The sequence below is a fragment of the Mobula birostris genome, chromosome 5 (genome assembly GCF_030028105.1).
Source record: "Mobula birostris isolate sMobBir1 chromosome 5, sMobBir1.hap1, whole genome shotgun sequence".
Taxonomy (NCBI): Eukaryota; Metazoa; Chordata; class Chondrichthyes; order Myliobatiformes; family Myliobatidae; genus Mobula; species Mobula birostris.
In genome coordinates, this window is record NC_092374.1 from 55,049,826 (window position 1) to 55,077,296 (window position 27,471).

The window sequence follows — 27,471 nt, forward strand, 5'->3', positions numbered from 1 at the left end:
AACATATTCTCACCCCGGTATTGAAAAGAATGTAATCCAATTGCATGATTACTGTAATATCCATTGTGAAGAGTGTATAGTCATTTATAGTATGTCAGAAGTGTACTGAGTCTAGAGTAAATAATCAATATTGATTTAAATGCAGCAGGGTCATATTTCAATGCAGTGGTATTTTTTGAGGTGGCACAAAAGATTGACATCTTTAAAAGATATTTGATAATATTATACAATTAGTGTCCTTATAAATTATTAAATGTTACTCATCAAGCTTAAATTTGGACTGAAACTGACTACAAAGGAACACATAAAAATTCTATTTGGAATACAATTCTCTGATTCTATAACAATATAAGGAAAATGGACACTGAAGAACAGTCAGCTGTGGCAAGTCTACATGGATTCGAAGTCTTTAAAACGACATTTTTTTTTTGATTAACATATCCCAGACTATAGGGAGCTACTGCTAAAACCAGTAATTGGTCATGAAAATGCATGCATTATTTAAATATAAAGATCCAAAATTGAAAAAGAATTGGATGCCTTGACCAAATTGTCATTGGAAGGACTTTGTCCATTTTGTTATCCATGTTAGTTTTCCTGTTTTGTTCTGGATAGAAGAGTCAATTCTGACTTATTCACAGGTTATTAGAAATAGATAGAAGATTCTTCAGATTCATTTTAGATTTCATATAGAGAATATACACATACTTGCTGGTATTTATAAACAGGAAAGTACAAAGTAATTTCATAATGAATAAGATATGGATAGCGCCATCAGCTACAGGAGCAGAATTAGGCCATTTGGCCCATTGAGTCTGCTCCACCATTTCATCATTGCTGATCCACGTTCCTAATCTGCCCCCAAATCCTGTCTTCTCCTCGTAACCCTTCATGCTGTGACCAATTATGAATCATTCATCCTTTAATTTAAATATACCCAGTGACTTGGCCTTTACAGCTGCCTTTGGCACCGAATTCACAGATTCACTGCTGTCCGGTTAAAGAAATTCCTCCTCATCTCTGTATTAAAAAGATGTCACTCAATTCTGAGAAACACGCATAAAACGCTAGAGGAACTGAGCAGGCCAGGCGATATCTATGTAAAAGAGTAAACAGTTGATGTTTCAGGCCAAGACCCTTCATCAGGACTGAAGAAAAAAGATAAGGGCAGAGTAAGAAGGTGGGGGAGATGAGGACTAAGTACAAGGTAGTAATGATAGGTGAAACCGGGAAGGGGAAGGGGTAAAGTAAAGAGCTGGGAAATCAATTGGTGAAAGCAATAAAGGGGAATCTGATAGGCGAGGACTGAAGGCCATAGAAGGAAGGGAAGGGGGAGGAACACCAGAGGGAGGTGATGGGTAGGTAAGGAGAAAAGGTGAGAGAGGCAAATGGGAATGGGAAATGGTAAAGGTGGGGGGTGTAATTACTGGAAGTTTGGGAAATCGATGTTCATGCCATCAGGTTGGAGGCTACACAGATGGAATATAAGATGGTGCTCCTCCAACCTGAATGTGGCTTCATTGTAGCAGTAGAGGAGGTTATGGACTGACATGTCAGAATGGGAATGGGAAGTAGAATTAAATTGGGTGGCTACCGGCTGTCCCGCCTTTTCTGGCAGATGGAGTGCAGGTGCTCAATGAAGCAGTCTCGCAATCTATGTCACCAACATACAGGAGGCCAGATGCAGTAAGTGACCCCAACAGACTCACAGGTGAAGTGTCACCCCATCTGGAAGGACTGTCTGGGGCCCTAAATGGTAGTAAAGAAGGAGGTATAGGGGCAAGTGTGGCACTTGTTCTGCTTGCAAGTATAAGTACCAGGAGGGAGATCTGAGGGTAAGTGGACAAGGGAGTCATGTAGGAAGCAATCCCTACGGAAAGTGGAAAGAGGGGTGGGGTGAAGATGTACTTGGTGGTGGGATCCGGTTGGAGATGGCAGAAGTATTCTGAGGCTGTATCCTCTGGTCTTAAATTCCCCTAGCATAAGAAACATCCTCTCCCCATCCCCTCTATCGTGACCTTTCAATGTAAGATTGCAGAAAGCTAAAAGTCTAAAAGGATATATTGCAAATTTGAAATGAAATAATTTGAAGTCCTGGTTGCTATCCTGAACATAAGAACCTAAGGACTGTAAGTATATAGTAGTCTATACTGCATAATCTCCAATGGCCAACAATAAAATAACCCTTCTAAAACAGAATTATTGTAAATGTGGTTTGAATAACTGAGGTTTTAATCTACTGGGAATCCTCAACTATACATTGGCAGTTCTCACCTCCATCTGGGGAAAATTAGGCTGTGGTTGGATGTGAAATGCTTTGCTATTCTTTGCAAATAAATCCTTCCATTTTCAAAGAACTAAATATGTTGATTTTATACCTTACTGAAATAAGAAATTTTAAATTCAACCAGATCTACATTACTCATTTTAATGCTGATGCTTAAAGAAAATGGATTTTGCCAAAGGCCACTAGTCAATCACATTAGCATTCACACTGTCAATGCTCAAGATTCAAAAATTGCTGCCATTGCTAACAAGGTTCTTGTAGAATTTGTACTTCCACATTAGTGCTATTCTGTAACTAAACGGTTTTAATTCTCTCTTAATCAGAACCTCAAAGAAGAAACCCGTTTTAGGCATATACTCCATGAGAATTCGTTATTGAGAATGCATTGTGAAGGTGTAAATTATTTAAATTGTGGATTTTTATGGTAAGGGTCATGTGGGAAACTGAATGAAAATTGTAATAAATTAGGAAAAAGATCTTTGTTAAGATCTAACAGTGGAATACACACTGGGGGCAGAATTGGGTTGGGTGATGGTGTGAAATAGTACCTCTGGGGGAGACGCAGCAAGGATTAAGTATTTAAAGGGTGAACCAATGAGTCTACAATTGGTCAAGCAGAACCACTTTATGTATTATCAAGTTGGCTTCATCTATGATGCCCCGCAGTGACTTTCACAATGTGAGTCATTTGAACATCCAAAAGTTAGTACTGTGGTTCACATGCATACTGTCTGTCTAGGTATCTCTGCGTGTACTTTGAAAGTTTTGCAGAAGCTACCTGACAACCAGATTTTGGACAAAAATTCTACTGCATAATGTTATTGAGTTTAATGGCTATATTTCTTGGCCATAACATTTAACATATTTTTTAAAAAGTTAAGCAACACACACAGAGACATTGACTGTACTCTTTTCCACAGATGCTACTCAGCCTGCTGAGTTCCTCCAGCATTTTGTGTGTATTGCTTGGATTTCCAGCAACTGCAGATTTTCTCTGTTTTTTAAATACCTAATTATTTCCATTCAGCTTCTATATTAATTATATACTATATGCATGTTCTAATTTTTCTTTAATATTCTACAAAACAATTAAAAATAATTCGAAGTTTTGTCTCTTCCCAGTCGGCTACTCAGTGGGTTCACCTGAAAGCCCTTGATAAGGCCTGTGACTGTAAATGTAAAATGTGTAGTGCAAATTACCAAAAACACATACAGGGAACTTCCTTTAGCAGTGAGCAGCGAGATTTCATGCTTTGATACTGAATGCTAAATTTGCAAGTGAATGTCACATAAAGAAAATTACTGTGATGAAATAATGAAAACGTAATGTGCAAAGCACAGTGACCCTGCAATACTTATTCAGGATGAATTATCAATCTTTATACATCGGTGAACTGTGGCTGGATATGAAAACGTTTCATTTTTATACTGGAATGTCTCACATTTTTAAGGCAGTAAACATTCAGCAAAAATATAAGTAAATTTGCTTTCAGAAGCAAGGCTAAGTACTTAATCTGGTCTAATTGTACAGATTTTGAAGTAGTTTGAAGAGTCTATGAAGTCGGTACAGGCTGAAATCAGCTTCAATAACTTATGCACAGCAGATGACACATTTAAGTCTTCACAATTCCACGGTTCAACACCTAGAAAACAAGTGCTACATTCTGGCAAAGATTATGTAGGCTAGTCTGTTCGTAACCCACTGCTTCAATGGAGGAATTGGTTTCCTGTGGAAATCTGTAAACATTCGGCTGGGTGTGAAAGGTAAACTCTTTCGCTCAAAGTGGAAACATTTGCACCGATTATTATGCACAGATCACACATTAATGCCACTTCATCCATGTTTTTTCAACACAATTGCAACCACTTTCTGCTGAAATCCCACCTGTTGTGAAACTGGTCCATACACTGCTGGGCACGATTTGCCTTGGCAAGACTGACATAATGACAACATCAGTGTGTCCTAGCGACAGGAGCTGTAATATGCAACTGTGACCTTTCTTTATAATTCCCAGTAAAACAAGCAGTAAACCCCAAGGAGATGTAAAGTAAAGAGCTCCCCACCGGGACATTGATGTGCGGCTGTCTGCCTCTGCCTAAAATAATTTTCAATGCCCTCATACTTCTTCACACATGATTGCTATGTCTTACTATACCTACTAACACCAATGCACAGCAGTGATCTCCATAGGGTGCAAACCTTGTATTGGCTTGGAGTAAGTGACAGCTCAGGACATGACCTACACTAATGAAAGGGGAGGATCTATCCCCTTCCTTCAAATACTTTTTTCCCATTTCTCCCATCTACACAGTAACGTGCAAAATGCAAAATAGACTCAAAAGGCTGAAAACGCTCAGCAAAACTGGCAGCATCTTTGGAAAGAAATACCACAGAAATGAATGCCTTCAGAATTTTCTGCTTTTATTTCAGGTTTCCGGCATCTGCAGTCTTTTAATTTTCCTCCATCTCCATGGTAGCTTCCTTTACAGGCACTCTAGCTGCCATGGAGACTACTCCTTCAAGGCTTACCATGATTCTCAGCAGTAATGCAGCAGCCCCTCAAAACTGAGAAGGAATTCATCACCAAAGACTCCATAGACAATGCAAAGACATTCACCACCATAGACTGCATAGGCACGAATTATAATAAAAAACAGCTGAACAAATCCTTAAAGGTAATTATCTTTTCCAATTTTGCTATTATTTGGGGCCCAGCAACTGGGCACTTGTGCCAAACACTGCAACTCTTTGACATACCTATTAAGGGTGAATTCCAACATTTACTTAAGACTTGAAACATTAAATTACAGTGAATTTTCCTCATCTTTGCATGACGGCATAAAATCAATATTGCTAATGTTTTAAAGTATTTGGAACTTCAAAATTCTCACCAAGAATAACAAACTATTCTGTGTATTTCTCAGTATTGCACAAGGGAAGTAGAAAAAGCAGGCGTAATCATTCTTGGAGAATTGATAACATTCACAACTGTACAGTAACTCCCAGAGAGAGCAAAAAAACAAGTAGTGTGTGGTTTCTGAGAAGTGGAGACTGATGTCACACAGTATAAATGAGATGGAAGTGTGTGACTAAATGTCCAATACACCATAACTAAAAGGTTATTTCTAGTCCCCTAGCCTCGACACTGGAACAGAACCAAACCTCAGGCTTTGATATAAGACAGAACCAAGTGACTGGAAAAGTTATCCCAGAAAATTATGAGAATTTTCTATTATTTTTATTGAAATCTTTTTCATATGTCCTTTATGTGTTACATAACAAATCTTATATTTAGACATATCATCAAAGCAGATGTGTTTTGTTTAATATATCTCTGTTAATGCATGATTTGAATGGCTACTCTATCAAAATTACTGGTTCTTAAGATGTTGTTTGCAACTTTTTATGCTTATCTACTGAGAAATCCAAAAAAATAACAGAATAAAATTGATCAACTGATTAGATAATGCTCCTAAATTATGTCATAATGTAAATATGTACATATTAGTGTTAAAGACACACGTCATTAACATTTAAGATCTCCGCTACTCAAATATTCATGACCCATTCATAATGCATAAACAATATGCAGTATATTAGCTGTTTTCTCTATATCCAAGCTGCAGATACTGATAGCTTTCACTCTTCTGATTGAACGTTATTCACCATCCAAACAAGCGTGATAAGGAAATCACTTTGTAAGAATTCAGGTCCAGAAAATGCTATGCATCTAACTACCCAGTGAGAAATCTTAGCTTAAATAAAACTGAAATACCCAGGTCTTAAGGGTCAGATTGCAAGGATCTGAAAACTGCACAAAGCTCAGATGAATAGTTTATACATTGTGGCAGGGGCAGCTAGCTTCCCTCAAGACAATAAACAGGGGAATTACTGTAAATGCACCTAAGGATTGTTAAATTATCTATAACATTCTATAAGCTTCAACGTTCTTGAGTTTTTAAAGATACTTCTCTATCAGCTTAAAATGGCTTGGCCTAAGCTGAACAAAAACTACAAATAACTTCCAAATTTTATTAGATTAATGTTTTCCGAAAAACATACTTGACTGGTAGATGACTTAAGACTATTTCTAGCATAGCTTTATTAAAATATTAATTGGCGTAATCCAAAACACATAAAACTGTTGATGAAGAATAATGTCCACATGGTTAATAACTGAAATAATTATAAACCATTCCATTTCTTTTCCCTGCACCTACTGATTCCCTATTCACTGGTCTAGAGTATTCATTGGTAAAGGTTGCCTTTCATTATTCTAACCAAGATCCTGTTGGAGCTACTCCAGAAGTAAAGAGCAAGGAACATGATGTAACTCTTCTCTTATGCCTTTTCTTCCGAGTGAGGGAATGCTTTTGTTCACTCAGTATTTATTCCACAAAGACTAGATACTAACCCACAGGAAGTCACAAATGAGGATCTACAGCTAGATCCAGTTACACACCATGTATCTTAAATCAGCCAATGAAAGCTTAAGCCACCAGCTTTTTAGCAACAATGTTACTGATTGGTATTGATATTATTGGTAATTGTATTAATTGGTAATTATATTAATAGATGTTACTGGTAACTGCTATCAATAGATCTCTTTTATCTCATCTGTTATACAACTCACACAATAGACAGAGCAGTTTTTTTGCCATCATGAAAGAACTTATAATGACAAGTATTTGTAAGCTTGGTGACTTTCAGTTAGAATATACTCAGACATATTTCCTCTGTTTATTCTGACCACACTTCTTACTACCTCAGTAAAGTAGCCAAACTATTCAAAGCTCACACCCACCCAGGGCATTCTTTCCTCTCCCTGCTTCTCTCAGGCAGAACATACAAAGTCTGAAAGCACATATTATTGGGCTCAAGAGCAACTTCCATCCCATGTTATTAGAAGATTGAACAGTCCCCTGGTAGGATAAGATGGACTTTCAATCTCACCACCTACCTCAATATGGCCTTGAACCTCATTGCCTACTTGTGTCGCACTTTCTCTAATTGCGACATTTTATTTTGCATTCTGATTTATTTTCCCCCGTCCTACCAATGTACTGATAGCATGAAAGGATATGTATGGAGAGCATGCAAAAAACATTTGATTTAACCATTGTACATGTGTCAATAATATACCAATTTACCACTGCAGAAATGTTGCAATACTTTGTTTCTATACTAAACTCAGTACAATACTGAGATAAATTAAATAATATCCATTTCAACCAAGTTAAATTTAATCAATTAGTCCCAGATAAGTTGATGCAAACATTGTAAATCTGAAGATGAAAACAAAATGCTGAAAATACTCAACAGGCCAGACAGCTACTATGGAAAGAAAAAAACATGTGTTAATCAGTTATGATTTTCTCTCCACAGATGCTGCATGACCTGCTAAGTTTTCCCAACAATTTCTGTTGTTATTGTAATGGGGAAAGTACCGTCTGCAACCCTGTGACCACTGTTTCTTCAGCAGCACTAACCAAGCCCTGCAGCTGTCTGAGCTGTCATCATTGTTGAATGCTCCGTTGACCTTTACACCAACAGCTGATTCCTCCCTTTCAATGTAATGGGGCCAAAGTCTTTGGCACAAGCCCAGCAGGCCTGAGAGCTCAGACATCTGTGGAAGTTGGCACTGAGCTGCTGGACTCCATTAGCAGAGAGCAGGATTGTCCTAAGGTCACGCTCAGCTAAATGCAATGCTCCAGTAGGGCCTATGCTTGGGAATTGTCCAGTTATGTACATATTGACTGGCAGATCCTGATGGATCTCCACCTAAATTTGATCAATGAGGATTGGAAGGAAAACCCTTTGAAACCCTGTTTTCTTCAGAAGAATATAGCAACAGAGAAAACAGCATAATTTCATAACAACAATGTTCCTCAGTACTTACAGAACTTAATCATGATTGTTGACTTGTCAGTGTAACTCTACAATTTCCTTAATCCAGCCACTGCATACTATAAATCTATCCCACCACTTCACTAAAAAATTGTATCTAAAGGCAATGCTTCTGGTACTCATTGGAAACAACTGTACCATTGTTATATACATTGTTGAGCCACTTCAGTAACCAGAAGTAGCTACCTAATTATTCTGCTGCGTTCTGCAGAGATGTTGCTTTTTATAAAATAACCTGAATGGAAAATTGTGCGGAGAGAAAAACAAACTCCAGTGTGGAGCTTAGTGACTAAGAAGCAAGCTAATTGTCCCAGAAGAGAACAAGATCATACTTATGACAAACAACAAGCAGTTCAGCAACAGAGAAATTAGCACCCAAGATCAATTCATGTAATAGTAACAAAAGACTTTACTGTCACATCCTTGGACAACACTAAAAGGTGTAGTATTTAATATTCGTTATGAGCGATATTTCTTATTTGCCAGTCACTATTCACTCTCATGACTCTCTTTACCAGCTTCCTACAGAGTTGGGCAATTTACAGTAGCCATTAACATATCAACCTGCAAATCTCTAGGATGTGGGAGGAAGCAGGAGCATCCAGAGAATCCTAAGTAGTCACCAAAAGAACATGCCAACTCCACATGGACAGCACAGGTCAGAATTAAAGCTGGGATGTCTGGAGCTGTGACAAAGTAGCACCAACTGCTGCATTACTTGTGTGTGACCTTATATACAAGCACTGGTAACTTCTTTTAAATGCAAAAGTAGAAATATTTCCTTCAAAATAAAGGAATTATAAAACAGGCTTCATTCCACTTTATAATGATGCCCGCTGTTTGCCAAGATTTACTTCTAATTGATAATTAAGGCTCTGTTCACGGATCTGAGCAGATGGTATAATTACAATCTGAATGTGAATTGAATAATCAACATGTTCTTCTTGAAGTGTAAAGTAGGCCTGTATAATATTACCTTTCTTTATGAGATGACTATAATCAAGAGAATAAAAAGAAACAACACATTATTTTGCAGAAAGTCTGGCTTTCCCTTTTTAAACATCAATCAATTAAAACAGTTATGCTGAAAGCTCTCAAGAATATCAGTTTACAAATTTACGTGAATAAGTATTAAAAATCACAATGAATTAATGGATTAAATTGCTTCCAAGTGGACATCACGTAAGTTTGGCAAAGAATTTAAAAATAATAATCTGCTGAGTCTGATGGATAAGCAAAGTATGTATGTTTTTCTCACCCAAAAGTATCTCTTGCCATACCCTTTATTACAGTAATCTGAGAAAAATTATCAGCCAAACATGTTTCCATTAATGTTAATGACTTGAGGAGAAACATGATAGTTAGCTGGCCAGACAAGGTAATTGAGCTGTGGAACTGCAATGGGACAATGTTGGACATGTTCTTGAGCAGAAGGGTCAGCCACCTCCATTTGAAGTAATGTACTGTAGCTGTATTTCTGAAGGAACCTCTTCTCCAGTCATTTAGCAGCATGTTGTCCCACTGCAGAACTATGGACATCATAATCTTTACAGGGAAATCTGGCCATAGTGATTGTTTGTAGCTAAGCCAACATCATATAGCCCTGATGCTTGTGTGATTAGTATTGGTGTGTGAACTTGACAGAAACATATAAAACTCTGGTTATATTGCAGTTCAGGAAGTACATAAGAAATTGGAGGAAGGATTGACCATTAATCCGTGTATCTACTCTGTCATTCAGTAAGGCCATGATAGTTCAGGGGCTGAAATACTTAATAGGATCTGGGCAAGCCTCGCATTTATTACTCATTTCAAAGAATATCATCCATTTTTATGGGCATTAATATGCAGATAACCGATGGTGTTGGACCATGTACAGGCAGAATGGATTAGCAATTCAGTGTCATTAGCTTATTTAGTTCAGCACAATATTGTGGGCAGAAGGGTATGTTCCTGTGTTATGTTCTAATTCGTAGCTGTACTCTCTTACAGAGCTATACACTTGAGCATAACCCTGGGGCAATCCTGCACTCTGCTAATGCAGACCTTATGAAATCCAGTAGCTCAGTACCACCGTCTTAAACTGCTCCAGTCCTTCTGCTGAAAGTATTTCCACAATGTTTCCAAGGAAGGAGTTTCCTTCTTCTAAGTGGTCCAGTTTCATACAATTCATTGAGGTAGATTTTATTGTTAACCATCAGTTTGGAGTCGTGAATTAACTTCCTATTTAGAAGCCAAGTGATTGTCTATAATTGTTGTGATTTCTATAAGAGGTACACAGGTGATTCAGGACAAACAATGAAAATCTACTCTTTGGATAAGTAAATCAGCAAAAGCTGATGAAAATCAACAATAAGGAGGTATTAAACAAGAGTGAGAATGAAAGTTATAGGAAATACAAAAGTAACTTGTAGGTTGTTTAAAAAGACTGCAATAAGAAAGAGATAGTGATTTAGTCTCTTCCAGTCTGCCTTGCTTGACGGACTATATTGTGGACATCCGATTGAGAAATGTGTGGATGTATTGAAAGACATATTTTCGAACCTCCTAACATTCAGGATTGGGCTGGAAGATGGCAAATGTTGCATTCCTGTTCAAGAAAAGATGGGAAAAAGGAAACAGACAACTCCAGATCAAGTTATGTCATTTTGATCATTGGGAAAAGATACAGATCTGTTTTTTTTTGTGCATTCACTTTCAGAATCTGACTGTTGATGATAAGGTCAGTATTGATTACCCATCCATAAGTTCACTTGATGATCCACACCACAGTAAGCTGTTTACTTGAAGCATCTGATGAATATTTTATTTAATTTTATTTTAGCAAAACAGCGCAGAGAAGGCCCTTCTGGCCCTTAGGGCCACACCGCCTCTGCAACCCCCTACAAACCTGATTAACCCTAACCTAACCATGGGAAGTTTACAATGACAATTAACCCGTACGACTGTGGGAGCACCTGGGGAAAACCCACGCATTCCACCGGAATGATGCACAGAGACTCCTTGCAGAACTGTGGCAGAATTGAACTCTGATCTTTGGAACGGCTTGAGCTGCAATAGTGTTGCTCTGAGTGCTACACTACCTTGGCACCCTGCAGAGCTGTTGGGTTAGCAGTTCCAGGAATTAGCCCAGTAAAAATGAAGGCCTTTGAAAACACTTCCAAGTTGGGTTGGTGTAGAGCCTGGAGGGGAACCAGAAAGTGGTGGTGTTCTATGTTTGAACTTGGTGCTCACCAACCTAGTCTCATTTGCCTGCATTTAACCCATATGCTTCTAAAGAACCAATCTATCCAGATCCAATGTGGAATAATTTGTTCCGGTAGATCCCAATAGTTGGAGTGCAGTCAGGAAATGTTTCTGAACAGTTTTGAACTTCTGCACTGGCACATGTAGATACAGGAATCGTAAGCTTGACAGCACTTATACACTTTTGCTTGGACCTGCTTGGAATCTGATAGCATTCTCCCACAAATTGGGGCCATGAAGGGAGTCTTAGATTTTCAGGATTGTGGCAATCAGTGGATAAAGTGAGCCTGCACTTTCAAGAGTGTATATCGTATGGAGTTTCTAATTTGAAGATACATGCTTATGTGGTTGGTCCCTAATATAAATATTTGGTTAAAGAACAGAAGATGGAGATAAGGACTAATTCAGTGGTTCTCAGATAACTAGGGTATTACTGAAAGGCAAGAGAGGAAGCAGAACAGAGGCTTCTATTCTTTACCATTTATGTTATTAAGTGGTGGCTAGGTTGGTGGCTGATGCAATATAATTTGGGATAGATGTATCTCTCTGGAGGGAAAGCAGTAATAAGTAGCACTTAAAGAGATAGGAGTTTTCTTGTACAGGTAAACTTAACATACATCTCACACAACAACTGGAAAGGCAAATGATATTTCTTTGAAACATTTTAAAAGATACAAGTCTTCTTATGCACACTTAGCAGGCACTTAATCACCTTCAGTGCCTCCCCTAACAGCCTGAATAATCTAGAGAACATGCTATTAAGTACCTGTCTAGATCAATCTGATACAGCAATTCATCATGCTACCACGTCATTACCTTTAGCTTTAATTACACTGTTACATGCTATGATAAAATAAATTAAAATACAATAAGTTGCAATTAATTCAAGAAGTACTCATGGAATAAAAGACAAAACAATCAAAAAGGAATGATGTTTTTCACTCATCACCCTTTAGACTCTGTTGCAGGCAATGGCAATGGAAAGACTTATGCCTCACATATGAAGTTTACCAGCTTCCAGCTATATTCAACTTACAGTGTCAATGTATAGGTACAGTACATTAGTATGCTGCCAGAAGTAAACACAAACATTGAAGTCTCTAAGATAGTCTACAAAGTAAGTTAATTTGCTGAATAGTTTCTTCTTGACCCCTCCAGTTTAATATAATAAAATTGACATGCACCTTCTTGGTGTGTTTCCATTTACTCCTGATGTGTCACATGTAATAATGCTGTCTGAATACTGGAAGGTGGAGAATGATCTTTTGGGCTTGTGCTGTGGATATTTTGTTTGGCAACTGCTCTATCCTATCACTGATTTCGGATGGTTTCAACTGGCCAAAGCTGAATCAACTGAAGAAGTTCAACTAGCCTTTCAAGCATGTTGTTTTGAAAAGTAATTCATTTTGATGTTGCTGCTTTATCTAATGAGCAGGGTTAAAGCAACATCAGTTATCAATCCCAGGAGCACAGTTCGTTAAGTAAACCTGGATTTTCTGTTCTCCCTATTTTCTATAAAGAACCTTTGAAACTGTTATACATTGGTATTGGTTCTGGTTTAGTGTTGTCACAAGTACTGTGATGCAATGAAAAGGTTTTGTTTTCCATGCCTCTCAGACAAATCATTCCATACATAATTATGAAAACAGAATGCAGAACATAGTGTTACAGTTTCAGACAAATACTGTGCAGTTAGACGAATGATGTGCTATGGTCACATTGAGGTAGATTGGGACATCAGAAATTCGTCATTTCATGGATGAGAGGTCCACTCAAGATACTGATTAACAGCAGAATAGAAGCTGCACTTGAGCCTGATGGTTATCTATTCTCAAGCTTTCTTCCTGACAGGTGGAAGGGGAAGAGAGAATGACTGGAGTGGGAGGGGTCCTTGATTATGTTGACTGCTTTCCTGACGATGTGTAGACAGGTCCATGCACGCTAGTTTGAGTGATGGACTGGCTTGTTCACATAACTCTCTGTAATTGGGCAGAGCAGTTGCCATACCAATTTTTGATGCCCTCAGATAAGATGTTTTTCATGCTCCACCTATCTATTGCAAGTTTTTTTTTGTTTTTGGTCTTGTATTATTTTCAATTTCATGAGTTTTTTTTTGCTCTAAGCAAATGAAAGGAATTGTAAGAAAGAATGCTACAAAAATAATATTTATACCCTTTTACCTTCAAGAAAATATTCCTGAGAAACAAAAACATATGCAATATACACTGATTCGAGATGGTGAAAATAATTTTTTCTTCAATTAAGGCCAATAAGTCTCATCTTTATCTAGAGTCTGAAATGCACATTAGAGGAACCAAACAGTTGTACATGTTAAGTTTCATTTTGGAACACATATTCCTTGATAATGGCTAAGTCTGCTAAAATCATGTAGCTTTGAACAGAGAAGTACAGGAACAAAAACTGGACAACCATTCAGTATTGGCCATGGAACAAGGAAACCCAGGACCTGGAAGCAACAAGACTGACAGCTGGAGTGTCCTTTCAGGATAAAATGTGAGGAATTCAAGATTGAAAGGTGGAAAATCTGGTCTCTACTGCCAGCTTGAACACAACCAGAATTAATTATTTTTGGCAGCTACACTTGAAACTCCCTCTGTAGCCCCAACCAATAAAGCAACTGGGATGCTCGCCACAGCCACATATACAAAACAGTGATGGTCATTCTGCTGCAGGACATTTGCTTCTGGTTGACCATGATGCGGTGACAGACCCCTCTGAATAACCCTATGGGGCACCGTGGTAGCAGAGCAGTCAGCGAGATGTTATTACAGTTGGAGTTTGGAGTTCAATTCCGGCGTCCTCTATAAGGACTCTGTACATCCTTCCCGTGGAATGTTCATGTTTTCCCCGGATGCTCCAGTTTCCTCCCAAAGTACAAAAACATACTGGGTAAGTTAATTGGTCATTGTAAATTATCCCATGATTAGACTAGCTTTAAATCAGAGTCGTCAGGGGTTGCTGGGTGGTGCAGTTCAAAGGGCCAGAAGGCCTATGCCCACTGTATTGCTAAAGAAAATAAATAAAAGGCAGAAAAGTAATCTCAAAATCTCCACTCAGATCTACAGTATTTGGTCAGTAATAGTTCAACATTATACTTTTTTAAAATACGAGGCAAATTTACAAATACAAATCCCAGATGTTCCCCTGAAAAGAGTATTACCTGGACACCTCTACCTGTATTCTGCATCAAACAAGATAATTTACTGGTGCAATTTACTTCAGATTGGCTGCTTGAAGGAATATGACTACAGTGTGTTATTTCTGGTTTCTATTATGCTGTACTGCAGAAATTAAACTCAGTGGAGGTAAACTTTTCAAAATATTGCTGGCAAAATGCATGACTAACAGCCACTAAATATACGACTATACTTCATCTTCTAGGAATGTAGGTCATATATCACTGTTACATATACATTAATTCATCTTTCAGCACAAGGGCAGTATCTCCACATATTCTCTGTTAGGGCTACCATGGACAAAGCAATGAATTGGACTCAGCAAATTTTGCATACTCCCTCTTCTACAATGCTAAATCAACAATATGTTTCACACTTATAACAGCCAAGCAACTCATTAACTACTTATGCAACTGATGAAAATGGCATAATTACAGGTGCAACATAAGGAGGCAGTTTCTTCTGCTTTCACTAATGAAAATATGTACCGGAAAATCATGAGCACCTATCGTTTAGAATGGTAAATGGAGTATTATATGTTCAAAAAATCTGCAGATGCAGAAATTGATTCTCAACGTAAGATAGTCAGCAAAGATATTCCTGGTGCTAGCCAAGGCCAGAGGTTTCCATCAGGATGTCCATGAAAACCTGCCAAGACCTTTGCTTTAATCCTGGAAGTAATAGCATTCTCTTAACAAAAGAGATGCTCAGGGCAATGAAAAGACCATGGTACCATGAAGTAAAATTTCGGTGTTGTCCCATTCCATATTTACTGGTGCACCACCATAAAACTTCCATAAATTTGGCATTCGTTTTTCACTCAGAAGTAATATATTTTTGATGTCAAATATTATGAAACAGAACTTGGCTGATCACCAACAGAATCACATTTCATGTTGACCTCTTTTCATTATAACTTGGATGAGGTGGAGATGCAACAGAATATAATGAACTTGGATGAGGTGGTAGAGAAATGCCAGTTGCAGAAGTAGAATAACGAATAAAAAGGATAGGGTTGAAAGTAGGAGGGAATAAATGGAAAAGAGACCAATTGGACAAAGCAAACAAAGGTGTGACATCAGGACAAGTAATGTCAAAAAGTATCTGTCCTGAGGAAGTTTAAAAAGATATCAAAGAAATAATATCGACAGCTTCATCCAAAACAGCTGGGATATTGGATAAGATCTGAAAATGTTCCCTTTAGTATTGAGTCCAGATAGCTAAAAAATGGTGAATGAATAGATCAAAATTAAAGGTAACCAAAAGTCTTGGGTCAGACTTCAGGACTGTTCAGCAAATCTGTGAATTGCCTCTCAGGTGTGCAGACACCATCATAAGCAGTGATTACTGGATAATGAAATGAAAGGGGTATAAGTAAATGGTTAAATTATAGAAGGTACATTTGGGATACAGTAGGATAATAGGAGGTGCTAAGATTGCCATTGTAAGAGGATGAAATGTTCTGATGAAATATCGTTGACCTGAAAATGAACTCTGCTTCCCTCAGCAGAGTTGCTGCCTGACCTACTTTATGTATTTTCGGTTTTAATCTCTTTTTCCCAGCCTTTTTTGTTTCCTTTGGCGGAAATGTTGGGAGTGACTAAAAGATTGAAGTAGGGTGTTGCTGAGGGCAAGAACATTTTGCAACATTTTTATTGGACAGTCTGCAGATTCATTTGCATTTCTGTTTGTAAAAGTAAATAAATTCAGTTAATCTTTTAGTCCTCTGATAGTTCTTGAACTGCACATTCACGTGTGACATCCCTGATGTATCCATTTTGGATACCCTTTATTCTGGTGTACCATCTCTTTCTGTGTACTGAGTATCATTCGGAGATACATGTCCCATACAGCAAAGAATGCTTCATAGAAATCAGCCCATAACTCAGATATATATTCATTATTTACCTTATGTCCTTAACCACCATCTCCTTGTGTATACTACCGATCTAAGTGAACTTCTTTTCTGCACACTCTCAGCCCCATTTCATTATCTCCTTTCTCCCAGTACTTATTCAACTCCACTTAATTCCACCTTGACAATCCTCTATTGCTTGGTGGTAGGGGCACTCTCATAGTCCCTGAAGCAATCTCTCTGGTTCTTTGAACTTCTTACCATTCTGCATTCTCTTTCCTCCCCCACATGAACATTTACCTCAGACTCCTAATTCATTACGCTCCTTCTCCTCTGCCTCCTTATACAGGTCATATCGCCTCTCCGCTCTCAGTCCTGATGCAGCTTTACAACCCAAAATTCTTGTCCTTCCACAGATGCTGCTCCACCCACTGAGTTCCTTCAGCAGACTGTTTGTCGGAAACTGTTTTATATTTACAAATCTGTCTCAAGGAAATCTCTTTAGAGGTGGTCCTGATAAGCAGAGAATGATGCACTGGATGTGGAGGCTGATGGGGTGGTAGCCGAGGACAAATGGGTCTCCCTTATGGCACTTACCCCTGCAAGCGGCAGAACTGCTACACCTGCCCATCATCTCCTCCTTCACTTCTATTCAGGGCCCTAAACAGGCTTCCAGGTGGGGCAACTCTTTACCTATATATCTGTTGTGGTCACTTACGGTATCTGGTGCTCCCCATGCAGCCTCCTCTACATTGGTGAGTCTCAATGTAGATTGAGGACCACTTTGTCGAGCACCTCTGCTCCATCTGCAAAAAGCATGATTTCCCGGTGACCAACTATTTAAATTTATATCCCCATTCCCGATCTGACATGTTGGTCTATGGCTTCCACTTCTGCCATAATGAGGCCACTCTCAGGTTGGAGGAGCAACACCCCATATTTCATCTAGCTAGCCTCTAACCTAATGGCACGGACATTGATTTCACCACCTTCTGGCAATTTTTTCCCCTCTCCCTTCCCTCTTTTTCTACTCCCCACTTCTTCTCCTCATCTGCCTGCCATCTCTCCCAGGTTCCTCTCTTCCTTCCCTTTGTCCCATGGTCCACTCTCCTGTCCTATCAGATTCCTTCTCCACTTCTTTACCTTTTCCACCAATCACTTTCCAGCTTCTTACTTCACAACCCCTCCACTCCCCCACCTTCTTATTTTGGCATCTTCCCCCTTTGATAGTGATTATATTTCATTACGAGTTTGAGGAGTCTTGGTATGTCACCAAAGACACTTCCAATTTTTAAAGATATACAACAGAGAACGTTCTAACTGGTTGTATCTATGTCTGGTACGGACGGGCCACTGCACAGGATCAAAATAAAAACTGCAGAAAGTTGTAAACTCAGCCAGCTCCATCATGGGCACTAGCCTCCCTAGCATCAAGGACATCTTCCAAAGGTGATGCGTCAAGAAGGTGACATCCATCATTAAGAAGATTCATCACCCAGGAAATGCCCTCTTCTCATCTCTACCAACATGGAGGAGGTACAGGAGACTGAAGGCACACATATAAAGTGTCAGGAACAGCTTCTTCCATGCTGCCATCTGATTTCTGAATGGACAATGAATACATGAAGTACCTCACTATTTCATTTTCCTTCTCTTTTTGCACCAATTATTGATTATTTTTTTAAAAATACTGTATATACTTCTTATTGTAATTTATAGATTTTCATGATTATGTATTGCAATATGCTGGACTGCCGCAAAGCAACAGCAAATGCCAATGATATTAAACCAGATTCTGATACTGACAAAGTCAACATCATTGTGCTTTTTTGAAGAACTAACAGTAGAACTGAGGGAAACATGTCAAGCTCAGTCATGGGAACCACGGAGGCAGGAATCCTTATTTAAGCAAGAAAGTGTGAACATAGCCTCTGCAGATCAGGTATGATGGATAAGAGGAAGTTGCATTGAGTTTGTGAAGCAAGTGGATGGAATCAAGCGGTAGCTGTGAGTATTAATGGGACTGAGTTTGATAATGGCCACCAACCAACCTCTGGCATGGAAGTGAGGAGCCAGATGTGCATATAGGAATGTGAAGTTAGGATGAAACATGCAAAGAAAAGTGCAGACATGTTCCAAGGTGTAAGAACAAGAAACCTTATCTATACAGTCACCAATGTGCTTTGAGTGAGATAGTAGGGAGGATACCCATGTAGAACTAGAACAATGACTTTCCACATATGCCATGTAAAGGTGACCACAACTGGGATGTATAAAGGTTCCCATAACTACATCTTTTATATGGAGAATATGAGTGAAGTCAAAGGATTAGCTGTCTGATGTGAGATGCAAGAGCGTGGTGGTGAAGGGTTCTGATTTTTCCTCTAGTTAAGGCAGAAGTGAAGGATCATCAAGATGTGCAAGTCACTTCCTAAGGCCACTCTAAATATTTATTTTCAGTCTTGTATCACATAGCAAAAGCTGTCTGTGGATATTTAAGGGATATATAGTAAACAAAGTCTTTATCAGATTGGAAAATGCAATAGATCTCATGTAATCCTGAATATAATTTTAGTTACTAGGGTAAAAAGATGAGTAGCTTTAAAATATGAAACTTTAGAGCCTACTATTGCAAATTAATAAACAGTATTCTTTATTGAAGTCAATAATATAAATTGCCAATAGTTGAGGTCCCAACACTGGTCCTTATAGCTCCTATATGTTGCGTCTTAGTAATTTGGAATGATCCCATTATCTCAACTCACTTTTTTCTGTCACTTGATAAGTTGTCCTTTACTGAATTTTATCTTATGTGGTACTTTAATGAACGGTGTTTCATGACATCCACTGTTTCTCCATTATTCCCCTTGCACATTACATCCTCAAAGACTCTAACAGGTATCTCAAACATAAATTCCATTTCATAAAGCCACACTGAGTCAGCCGAACTGCATTATAATTTTTTAAGTGCTCATCCTTAATAATGAACTCCAGCACTTTTCCAATGACAGATGTAAAGCGATCAATGCTTTTTCTTTCTTTTTTCTTGAATAGGGATATTGCATTTGCAGGTTTCCAGTCCACTGGGATCTTTCTAGTGTCTTGGAGATTCTGCAGAACTTTGATTTATGCATCCACTGTCTCTGCAGTTATTTAATTTAGAACCTTCGTGTACAGGTCCCTAGCTCCAGTGGATCTTACAGATTTTGGACCTAGTGGTTTCCATTATACTTTCTCCTCTGAAGATAAAGATTGTTTGAGGTTCCTCCTTTTATTTGCCCCTTTATTCCTGCTATTTTTGGTGTCTTCCATATTGAAGCCAGATGCAAAATATTTATTTAGTGCTTTCACTCTTTCCTTATTTGTCAGTATCTATTCATCAAAAGGACTAAGCTCACGGTGCTACTCTTCTTCCTTTCTCTTATTTAGTTCTTTTTAAATATTTCTTGTTGATTTACTTGTAGATTCTGTTTTCAGCACGGGATAAGCTTTTTCAGCCCTTTTAGCCACGCCATCCAGCACCCCCCGATTTATTCCCAGCCTAATCACAGGACAATATACAATAGCCAATTAATCTATCAACCAGTCCGTCTTTGGAATGAGGGAGGAAACCGGAGCACCTGGTGGAAACCCAGGCAGTCACAGGGACTGGTAGCAGCAGGAATTAAACCCTGGTTACTGGTACTGTGAAGCTTTGTGGTAACCACAACCCTACTGTGCTACCCCATCTGTAATTTATCAGTATATCTAGTCTTACATCTTTCTCATTTACACCAATCCAGCTTACCCTGTTTAAATCTTGCTACTTTAACAATGAACCACAAGGTAAATTACATAACACAGTGTTCCTTCCCTGATGGGACAGCTTACAGGAGGACAGTTCATCACAATCTTGTTCGCTCAAACCTCTGAACAGTAACTATAATAACCAGAAATCAGCAATTCTGATAAGTGTCTTTGACCAGCAGGTTGAGACAGTTCACATCGCCCAAAAGAGGTTGTGTCCAAAGCATTAACGTGTTACAGTTTATCTAAGTACATTTACAGTATCTTGCTGATTTGATTCACACTAATTTAAATAAGTTATTGAAATTGCATCCAGAAGTGGTATAATGTAACACATTTTCTGCTCTTGATTTTATGTGTTCGTATTCTGGGATGTGGCAATGTGGTGATGGACAGAGCTTACTGTTCAAATCCAATGCACAAGGCAAGAGTGGTGAGTTGCCATTTACAATCAGTATAGTTGCTTTGGAGTAAGTACTCCTACAAGGCCATTGAGCAGAGGAACAATGCTGGTTTTCAATTCAGAAAGGTTCTTCACCTGGAGTGGAACGTGCAGGTGTTGGTTTCTCTATATCCATGTTTTTCATTGCACCAAAAATCATCATCTGGTCCTGTCTTCTGATCCCTGCTATATTAACTTTCTACATGTTGGTTTCCATGCTGGTTTCAATTATGGATGCAGTTAATTTGTAAACAGCTCCATAGGAAACTCTTTAACCTCTCATGCCATCTAATAATTGCATAACTACATTGCATTCTCCATCTCTGAAGGAAATTATACACCTTGCTTGTACTGTTAGAAGCCGTGACTATTGTTTGATGTATGTAACTGGTTGCTTGGCTAGTTTAGCAACATTCCTTCAAATATTTTCCAACAAACCTTTCAATCATCACACCCTGGAGTGTCTAAATGTTCAGAAATAAAACAATACAAAAGGCAGAACAGGCAATTTCCACCTATGGTACCTTTCCTCTACTAATGCTGACACCACCAATTTCACATGACCATCACAACTGCTTAGATATAGAGACACTTATGAGGCTGGTACAAACTTTCAGAGGGCTCAGACGACAACAGTTTGTTTGGAAAAATACTGCCTTTCTTTTAAATATTTTTTAAGCTTTATGATGAAGCATTGTGATCACTGGGGTGTAGTCAGAAGGAATTAATAGTGTCTTTACTTAGGAGTATTAGTCAGCAACATTCAATGAGCATTCTCTTAAGTTATATAATCAGAAACTTGAGCGTAACTTATTTACTCAGGAATGAATTCAGATAGTGGGGAGAATTTCACGTCACAACACAAAAAAGGCTGAAAGGCCTGCAGCACTTCTTGAGAAACTTGACAACTTTTATCGGTTCCCCAGCAGAAAGAAAAGCAAAACATATCATTTCGCTTTTATAAAAGGTGTAAAATGTCACTTACGGGACAGCCAGGAACTTAACCACTTGGCTAATTTTAAAATCCTCAACATTGGAATCATTCATGATATTGATCAAAGCCACATAGAAAAAAAATTGACAAAAGAGGGACCAAATACCAAAATAAGCTAATTTATCAAAGATGTAAGAACAGAACCACATAATCCACTGTAAAGCCTCCTCTGTTTATAATTCAAAGGTGATGTTAACAGAGCATAAAGCACTAATTTCTGAACTTAGAATAAAATGTTCACTCCTCAGTGGTTTCATGATCTTGACAGCAGCTAAAGTATCTGTTGTAAATGAATATTTCCTTTCTACTGACTCTCAAATTTAAGTTAATTATTTATGCATGTAGGGTTTTCTTAAGTGTCCATTTTGTTTCAATATTATTTCTGTACAGTATTTGGTTTATAAAAGGAAACTGAAGATTATGTTAATAAACTTTTGTGATACTTTGTATTACTCATTTTCCTTGTTATATTCTTCATTGAATTCTCAGCAAATTGTTTAAGAAAAGAGTGCTCTGTGGCAGGGGCAATGTGCAAATTCCAGATGGGACAGCTCTAATTTATTTTCCCTAAAGACTATATTTGCAGCATTTTCAAGGTGGCAGTTTCTACAACATTAGCATGGAGGGAGATCTGTATTGGAATTGTTGCACTGCTAGATTCTGCCATTGATAGTTTCTTCTATAATCCCTTTCCAAATCAAAGCTAGTAACCAGTCCTCACACTGTGTCAGGTTATGTTGGTGTTGTATTTTGAATGATGTTACATGCTCCTCCTTTCCCCTACACAGCCTCTGCCAAAGTCATCTGACAGGAAACTAAAGATTAAGTTTGTCCTACCGAAGAGAACAAAGAGCCCACAGAGCAGTGAACCAGTTTACTGCAGAGTGCAAACTTTCTAATCCACTCCAAACCTTGGGATTTTCTGGAAAATGCTAATGCAAAGTTGTTTCAAATGCTTTAGCATTTTGTCTATGGATCATCTTTCGACACTTTAGCATTTACACTCACCATTTCCATAAAGGTTAACTTGAAGTACCAAACATAATCATGTGGAAAATAGACGTTATTGATTGCTATGGTCTATTGTTCCCCTTTTTTAAGTCCCTGTAGTTCAAGTTCAATCTGGAATTACATCATGTCTCGTTTCCCTTGGTTACGAGACAGCTTGCGACGTGACCATGATTAGAGTGAAACAAATAATCATCTTCATGTATCAACTCCTCAACTACTCAAATACAAACTTCTTTTCCACAAGGACACCTGAAGTACGAACTCCAGCCAATTTATGGATTATAGTTTAAATTAGATTATCTAATGGCTTCTTAATGGATTATTAATCCACATGCATTCATATGCATATCTAGCTTTCTTGGATCAAAAGTTCCTGAGAGGAGTAACTACAAAATTATATTTAGATCTATGAAAATTTAATGGATTCTGCTGCATTAATCATATAGCATATTTTCTATGTACAGTGAGGCTTCTTGGCTGTAAGTTTATTTTTTGTTAAAGCAATCAATCTGTTTTTCCTCTTGCAAAGAATTAACATGTTTTTCTTATTGCACTATCTATCAAATTAAAAGTTTCTGAAAATGTTCGACAAATCTAAATTACAGCACTGGCGAAAATAAGATCAGGTGTAATAAATCATTTAGTCTGCATTTTTCTCCCAAAAACTTTGATTTAAGAACACAAATCAATCTTTTGAGCCTTTCACATACAATTATCAAGTTAAACATCCTCTTCCAGGGTATAGACTGAAACAGCTGCTTCACTGTAAGTTTAATGCAAGTTACTGCAGTAACATAAACTTATGGCAGGAAGTGTTGACCCATGTATTTGCTAGGATAGTCAAACAGAAAGGTTTAGTTTTTTTTCAAGAAGAGGAAAAGAAATGAGGGTATTGATGCTACAAGCAAAAGGATTAACCTTTTGAGTACTGATTTTCATTCTTAATTTTTATCATTTGACTATTATTCCCAACACCCAATATCTATAAAACCATCAGTTACTTGAAATTCAGAAATCTTTAAAGCTAATAACAATGCAAGAAAGGCTAAGAAACTTCCTACAATACAACAATTAAATGACGGATTGGGCGCACTGCCAAATCATACGTTTTTCTATGAATTAGAAGAAACTTAGATCTGATCTAGAATACACAAATACTCCTAACAAAGTCCCACACGTATGGCTTACTTTAAACAACACTGCCCTATTACATGACTCACTGAACCATGCTGTAATGCACAGTTCTTAAAGACAGTCATTACACCTGCAAACAGAAACAAACAAATCTAGTGCACAGTGGTAAATGACCTCATCAGGGTAGTTGGAATTTGCCTTTAAAATTCCTAAATATATTACTGTCATTGTAAAACATTGTACATACATTTGCACTCAATAAATAAAATAAGCAATATTTGCCCTGTGATTAATCTAAGCAATACATAATCAAAGAAGGCCGTTCTAAATTTTCAAAAAGCTGAATTTTTAATTGTACTTTAAGTATTAATTTGAAAAAACATGATTCTTAATAAAAGAGAAAAATGTGAGAGCCAATAGTGATGTGCACAATGTTATGTCACTGTACATATTTTCAAACGCTTCCCTAATTTACTGGCAGGGGTCTAACTTTTCACACGCTTAACAAAAAGTAATAACTTCTCTTCAAAAAAAAATCAGAATTATAACTTTTAAAACTGCAGTATCCCTCTTTGCTGCCCTGCATCTGTTCAATTTCAACATCATTAAATGTCATCTTTGCTGTATGATGACTTAATTTTGTTTTCGTGAAGTTGCAGTAAGTATATGGTTTTGCACAATTATTAAGTGCCTCTATATTTGGAAATAGCCCCACTTGTTTCACTGTTTCAAACATACAGTTATCAGTGTTTGTCTTGAGTCAATATTCCATAAATTTATAATGTCTCATCTTTTGCTCCTTCCTATAAAATTCACTATGTCACCTGGGTCATAAACTGACCTTGACTGAGCTCAATGCATGGTTTGCTCCACGAAAGATTTCTCTACTTTTGGCTAAGTGCCAGGATATACATGGCCTTATTTGCCTATCCTCTCTATCTGGAAACCCTAAGTCTTTGCTGCCCTCATTGCTCCTGAGATAAGAGGCTCAGGCAGATGGGTCTGGAACCTATGAGTCACAAATCTGAAGATTCAAATATTCGTGCACCATTGTACTGTGCTACTTCACTGCAGATTAAACTAATTATTATCCAAAAAGTTATTTTTTATAACAAAGAAATTATAAATGAAAAAGAAATAAACAGTATCCTAAGTACCAAACATTAAGGGGTTAAAATTTCTTCTGTGAAAAGCTTCCTTTAACAGAACTCCAGCCTTCTTACAGTACTCTGAACAGATGTTTTACATTTAATTCTCTGAAGAGGATGGCAGCCATGTTTATATGGAGCAGTGTGGGAAAGTACAAGTACTTTTAACATTTCCAAATCCATTGTACTCAAAGTACGAGAAAATACTGAGGTGGGAACTGACTCTTTTGATTTATACCAAATAGTAACAGTCCTGATGCTGGACAACAAGAAGAGATAATGCAGCTTCATTTTTGATATGCATGTGTAGATTTTAGAAATATTTAAAATATTACCTTTGCCAAGCAATTCCCAATGTATCGTCACTGGCACTGGGGTATAAATGCCTGCCGTTTTGATTCATGGTCCAGTCACAAATCCTCAGCTGTCAATTGAAACCTATCAGTGAGATTGGGTGTCGAGCAGAACTAGACTCCAAGAATACATGCAAAAAATTCACTTCCATTAAGAAAGGCATTAGTCTGATTAAGATGCAACACAGATTTCAATCAAGAAATATTAGAAAGTCAGCCATATTGGTTCAACATTCCAGACAGACAGATAGAGTAAAAGTTAACAAGAGAAACTGTTCACTTTGTTTGCTTAGGGAACCATTTATGTAGCTGGAACTGGCAATTCCTTTCTTCCAGTCCAGAAACCCTTTGTGTAAAGCTATAAAGCATTAATGCAGGAACCTACACTGATCTTGGATGGTTCTACATTAAATCCCTCCAGGAATTTTATTCAGTAGCAAAATTTAGAATCAGTAATGTTCTTTGTCTGTCTTTTTCTTTATAGTGACACCCAGATTTAGATTCAATTTCAGTGATAGTCCTCTGTAGTTCTCTATAAGACATCATGGGGTAGATCTGCCCCATTTATCAAAAACAGAATCCTAAAACAGTATATAGAACCCTAATAAACAGTGGAAAGTGAAATATACATACACAGAAAAAAATCTGACACAATATAAATTGTGAAGCTTAGAAGAGAAAGAAGAATATAGCTGACAAGGTGCTTACATTTGCATTTACATATATAAAATTTAACCTTACATACAAATCACACATTTAAATTACTTTACTACAAAAAATACAGATAAAAAGTTCTTCTTAACTTCATAGGATCAAAACATAGTTATGCCTGGTATAGTGCATTTATTATTAAAATAATCAATACTATTGAAATAACACCAATCACTAAGAGGGTAAAATTAGTAGATTATGAATGATGTTCATTGAATTTTCCTGTAAGGTATATCTGACTTCTTAAACAATTTTCTAGACTTTAGCTGAGTTTTGATTTTAATTATATGCAGACAAGTTTCCTAAGAGGCTCTTTATCTCTATTTCCATCAATTAACTGGTTCTTTCCCAATCTTTACTCAGTGATGTGATCCATTTAGAATTCATGTGGTAGAATCCAAGATATTTAAGACTAAGTGGGAGCAAAAGGATTATTTTACTGTGAGATTCTGATGTACTTAATAATGCCAGGAAGACAAAATAAGCCCTGACAAAGTGCATATTCCCATTTCAAAAGAAGTTCATGTTTTGGAGGGTCAAACAGAATTAATGGCTCAGTCAAAAAGAAGCTTCCACTGATTTTGTATCACTTTGAGTAGATTACATGCATAGAATTGTTCTGACAAAGAAGCCATTAGACCCATCAAATTTATACTGGATCTACTGCAGTCAATGCCATTTGGTCACCTTCTGACCTGTTTTTTTTTACCTTTGCATGTTTAACATTTCCCTGTTGAAAGCCATAGCTGAATCTGTATCCACTGCAATTTCAAATAGAACCCCCCAGAAAATGGCCAGTCCTCCTATATGCTCCAACTTTTTGAACCTGGATGTATCTCTTTTAGATATCTGCAGTTAAGCACAGCCAATCTTGCCAATGCATCCACCTTAACAATTGTCATCACACTCGTTATCTTCCCTTTTTACTCAGAGTTGGATAGCATACTTTTCTTTGATAAAAATAAATACAGTGCATTCATTGGACCAAATCATGGTAGAATTGACCTGCAGCTCAAGCTGCTCAGCTGTGGCAAATGCCTGCAAACAGCTACCTGGCTGGTGCAGTAAGGCCTCAGAAGCAGCTTGTGTCTGAGGGTCTGCCCCAATAATGCCCTGGCAATCTTTGACAGGAGCAATGCTATGGATGGCGTCTCACTTTCTGTCAAAATTGAGAGGCATTTTAAACAATTTTAAGAAGACTTTAATCTTTAGGGATTTGCACCATATGAAAATTTTATATTCATTATAATAATTATTAAAAACTATTTAAACATTTTAAAATATAATGCTTTAAATACAAGGAAGTTATCAAAAGTGAGAAAATAAAAAAAAATGTTACTCTGCTATTTAAGAAGGGTGGGAGGCAGCAGAAAGGAAACTATAGACCTGTTAGCCTGAC

The 27,471-nt window shown here is 37.6% G+C and overlaps 1 protein-coding gene across 5 annotated transcripts in view; it reads right to left on the reverse strand.

Annotated features, from left to right (window-relative positions):
• The window catches only part of LOC140197690 (nuclear factor 1 B-type-like), a 310,541-nt gene that overhangs the window by 15,331 nt on the left and 267,739 nt on the right, over nucleotides 1-27,471 (reverse strand). For 4 of the 5 annotated variants that reach the window (XM_072258024.1, XM_072258022.1, XM_072258023.1 and 1 more), the window contains one exon: nucleotides 25,344-25,432. The exons of the other annotated variant lie outside the window; for it this stretch is intronic. In XM_072258024.1, the coding sequence (XP_072114125.1) occupies nucleotides 25,344-25,432 (89 nt within the window). The remainder of the gene's footprint in view (nucleotides 1-25,343; nucleotides 25,433-27,471) is intronic. 5 annotated transcript variants of the gene reach the window in all.